The 4,028-nt window shown below is 53.9% G+C and overlaps 1 protein-coding gene across 1 annotated transcript in view; it reads right to left on the bottom strand.

The window, feature by feature from the left end:
• The window catches only part of ASPSCR1 (alveolar soft part sarcoma chromosome region, candidate 1), a 46,810-nt gene that overhangs the window by 42,138 nt on the left and 644 nt on the right, over nucleotides 1-4,028 (bottom strand). Inside the window, exon 2 of the mRNA XM_011969382.1 lies at nucleotides 2,771-2,826. Coding sequence (XP_011824772.1) covers nucleotides 2,771-2,826 — 56 coding nt within the window. The remainder of the gene's footprint in view (nucleotides 1-2,770; nucleotides 2,827-4,028) is intronic.

Below are 4,028 nucleotides of genomic sequence, written 5' to 3'. Positions count from 1 at the left end.
AAAGAAAGAAAAATGAGGCCAGGTGCAGTGGCTCACACCTATCAACGCAGCACTTTAGGAGGCCAAGGCGGGCGGATCACTTGAGGTCAGGAATTTGAGACCAGCCTGGCCAACATAGTGAAACCCTGTCTTTACTAAAAATACAAAAATTAGCCGGGCATGGCACGTGACTGTAATTCCAGCTACTCAAGATGCTGAGGCACAAGAATCACTTGAACCCGGGAGGCAGAGGTTGCGGTGAGCTGAGATCATGCCACTGCACTCCAGCCTAGGTGACAGAGCAAGACTCTGTTTCAAAATAATGGCCAGGGCACAGTGACTCATGTCTGTAACCCCAACACTTTGGGAGACCAAGTTGGGCAGACCACCTGAGGTCAGGAGTTCAAGACCAGCCTGACCAACATGGTGAAACCCCGTTTCTACTAAAAACACAAAAATTAGCTGCGCATGGTGGCACATGCCTGTAATCCCACCTATCGGGAGGCTGGGGCAGGAGAATCGCTTGAACCTGGGAGACGGAGGTGGCAGTGGGCCGAGATAGCACCACTGCACTACAGCCTATGTGACAGAGCGAGACTCCATCTCAAAAAATAATAATAAAATAAAAAAGAAATAAAAATGAAACCCTAAGCCCCCAACCAACTGAACCGGCCTCTTCTCGGCCCAGTGGACCCCAGAAACCTTGAAAGCTGAGTTCCTGGCCATGGCTGGGTGGGAGATCAGACACACCTACAGGCTCTCTTCCCTAAGGGATAAACAGAAAGCAGCCTTTCCAAAGACTCTTGGGCTGGTATCTGACATCAGCCAACCTTCCGCCAGGCCCTTCTCTCTTGCGGTTTCTTCAAAACAACCCACAGGTATTTCTTCCTGATAAGAAACCACCAACCATGGAGTCGTTCTGGCACAGTCAGGGTTCGCGTGGCACAGCCAGGGTTCGCGTGGCACAGCCAGGGTTCTCGTGGCATGGTCAGGGTTTTTGTGGCACGGTCAGGGTCTTCATGTCCGCTGGTTTGCCATTTATTTATTTATTTACTTTTTTTGTAGAGACAGGGTCTCACTATGTTCCCCAGGCTGATCTGGAATTCCCAGGCTCAAGCAATCCTCTGCCTCAGGCTCCCAAAGTGCTGGGATTACAGGCATGAGCCACTTGCCCAGCCTGCTTCACCTCTGACTTCAGAGGCCAAAAATTCCACCCTCAGGTCATGCTGGCGCTGCCAATTTTTGAACATAGGACCCATGGAGAGGCAGGAAGCTCAACTGTGTGCACAGTTCTCCTTTCGTGAATACTCACGATCCTCCTATAGTGTATTAAGTACGTCTGTATCAGCCACCCCATTCGGTGTAAATCCCTGTCTTACTCTTCCCTCTCTTGAAGTGTCAGTTTCTAGCTTCTGGCTGGAGGCTACACTTCCTGGCCTGTTAGAATGGCCACCCTGCAAGCTGCAACCAGTTATAAGAAATAAAGCCCTCCTTTCTAAACGTATGAACCTCACTCTTCAGTTGACAAGAGAGACTGGAGAAGGATGGTGGGAAGCCCAAGACCACCTGGCACTCAGAGCACAGGTCCTGGGAGTATCACATGGTCCAAACACAAAGTAGAAGACCGGAATGACTTGACAGATATCACCCCTAAGAAACTCCTCCCAGGAGAGCCCCGTAAGGCAGGGTGGGCAAGGCCGGGAGGACAGTCTCCTGCCCTCTGCCCCCAGTGTTAGGACAACAGTACTATAAAAACAGGTCTTTAAGGCCAGGCGCGGTGGCTCATGTCTGTAATCTCAGCACTTTGGGATGCTGAGGCGGGCGGATCACAAGGTCAGGAGTTCTAGACCATCCTGGTCAACGTGGTGAAACCCCATCTCTATTAAAAATACAAAAATTAGCTGGGTGTGGTGGCAAGCACCTCTAATCCCAGCTACTTGGGAGGCTGAGGCAGGAGAATCATTTGAACCTACGAGGTGGAAGTTGCAGTGAGCTGAGACCGCACCACTGCATTCCAGCCTGGGCGACAAGAGTGAAACCCTGTCTCAAAAAAAAAAAACAGAAAACAGGTTTTTAAAGTAAAAAGCTTTGCGTGTGGGATAGACATGCATGTCTTACTCATATGAGGGCTCTGACCCTTCTGCCCAGACTCCTTGAGAGTCTGGCAGAAGCCCTGTCTTGGGAACAATACCCCCACACAGAACCGTGCGTGTAATTCCCAGGGCTGAGACTGCAGAGATCCACCCGCAGTTTTCAGGGCATCCTATTTCTCCATGGCCAGCTCTTTCCCCTCAGAGCCCCACTGGGAACTTATGCAACCCAATGCCATAAAACCTACAGGAGGTTGATGGTGGCTCCCCCAAAAAAAGACAGGTCAATGTCCTAACCCCCAGGACCTCTGAACATCTTACTGGGTATCCTGGTCTTTGGAGATGTAATGATAAACCATTCTAGATTATCCAAGAGGACCCAAAATCCAAAGACAAGGGTCTTCCAATGACAAGGGTCTTCCCAAGACACAGAGAAAACAGGAAAAGGCCACAAGAAATTGGAGACAGAGAGCAATCCGGCCACAAGCCAAGGAAAGGGAAGCTGGAAGAGGCAAGAGGGATTCTCCCTTAGGACATTCGGAGAGAGTGTGGCCCTGCCAAGACCTTGGGTCTCCAGAGCTGGGAGGCAATATATGACTGTTTAAAACCACCTGGGGGCTTTTCCAAGTGAGAGCCAGTATATTCAGGGGGCAGGGGCACAGATAAACTCAGACCCTGCCGCTGAGCTGCAGCAAACTCACTTCAGATCATATTCACAGGGGTTGAAGTCCTGTCGCCGGCACGTGTCCTCCAGAACCTGGGGATGAGATGAAAGGACCGTGAACCGCTGAGTGCGCAGGGCTGGCGGGCGCGGTGGGCCAGGCCAGCCAAGAGCACTCAGCTTCCTGGTGAGCCAGGTGGCTCTGCTCAGGCAAAGCCAAGCACAAGACCACACTACGGACGGTCCCTGCAACAGCTGCAGGCTCTCACCTGCAAATCCTGTCCACTCTCTCTCCCTTCCTCACCATCCCCTCAGTTTTGTAGGAAAACTCTGCTCAGGGTTCCCCTGCAGTACAGCAACACGGGCATCTTCCTGGCACACACCCTGGGCTCTCCTTCAAACCCTGCAGTTCTGCAACCTGCCTTAAACCTGCCCAGCACAGGCTACCCCTTGGCTCTGGCACGGTTCTGTACACCTGCTCCCACTGCCTGCACCTCCTCCGCCCCTCTTCTCCATGAGCCAAAGCCGTGGCCCTGGCACCAAGGGGTCCTGCGCAGTCTCTGCAGGAGTGCCCCATTTCCGCACTCTGCATGCCTGGCACCAACAGCCTCCTGGCTGCACCCTTCACCTGCCCAGGCCCGGCGACCCTACGCCGTGGGCTGCTCCCGCAAACTCCGAGTCGTGTGCACCTTCGGGTCCTCATGGTCCCCCACGCAGTAGAGGCTCAGTAAATACTTTTTTTTTTTTTTTTTTAGACGCAGCCTCGCTCTGTCTCCCAGGCTGGAGTGCAGTGGCCCGATCTCAGCTCACTGCAAGCTCCGCCTCCCGTGTTCACGCCATTCTCCTGCCTCAGCCTCCCGAGTAGCTGGGACTACAGGCGCCCACCACCACGCCCGGCTAATTTTTTAAAAATTTTTTTAGTAGAGACGGGGTTTCACCGTGTCAGCCAGGATGGTCTCGATCTCTTGACCTCGTGATCCACCCGCCTAGGCCTCCCACAGTGCTGGGATTACAGGCGTGAGCCACCGCGCCCGGCCAATACTTTCACATGTAATTGATTCGAGGTCACAAGGTGCCCGACTAAAAGCGCAGTGCGTGACTCGGCAAAAATCGCTTCCAGGCCCCACGGCCGGGACATTTGCCACCGCGCAACCCGGGCTCCCGCTCCGGGGGCACCCCGGGATGGGAACGCGGGTCTAGGGCTCCACTCTTCCCTCTTCCCGGCGCCCTCGCGAGCTGGGCTCGGCCGGGCGCTGAGTACTCGAGGAGGGTGAGACGCGGCGCCGTTCCTACCTCAC

The sequence above is a fragment of the Mandrillus leucophaeus genome, unplaced genomic scaffold (genome assembly GCF_000951045.1).
Source record: "Mandrillus leucophaeus isolate KB7577 unplaced genomic scaffold, Mleu.le_1.0 Scaffold1, whole genome shotgun sequence".
Classification (NCBI taxonomy): domain Eukaryota; kingdom Metazoa; phylum Chordata; class Mammalia; order Primates; family Cercopithecidae; genus Mandrillus; species Mandrillus leucophaeus.
Note: the sequence above shows the minus strand (reverse complement) of the source record. Positions and strands in the feature narration are given on the sequence as shown.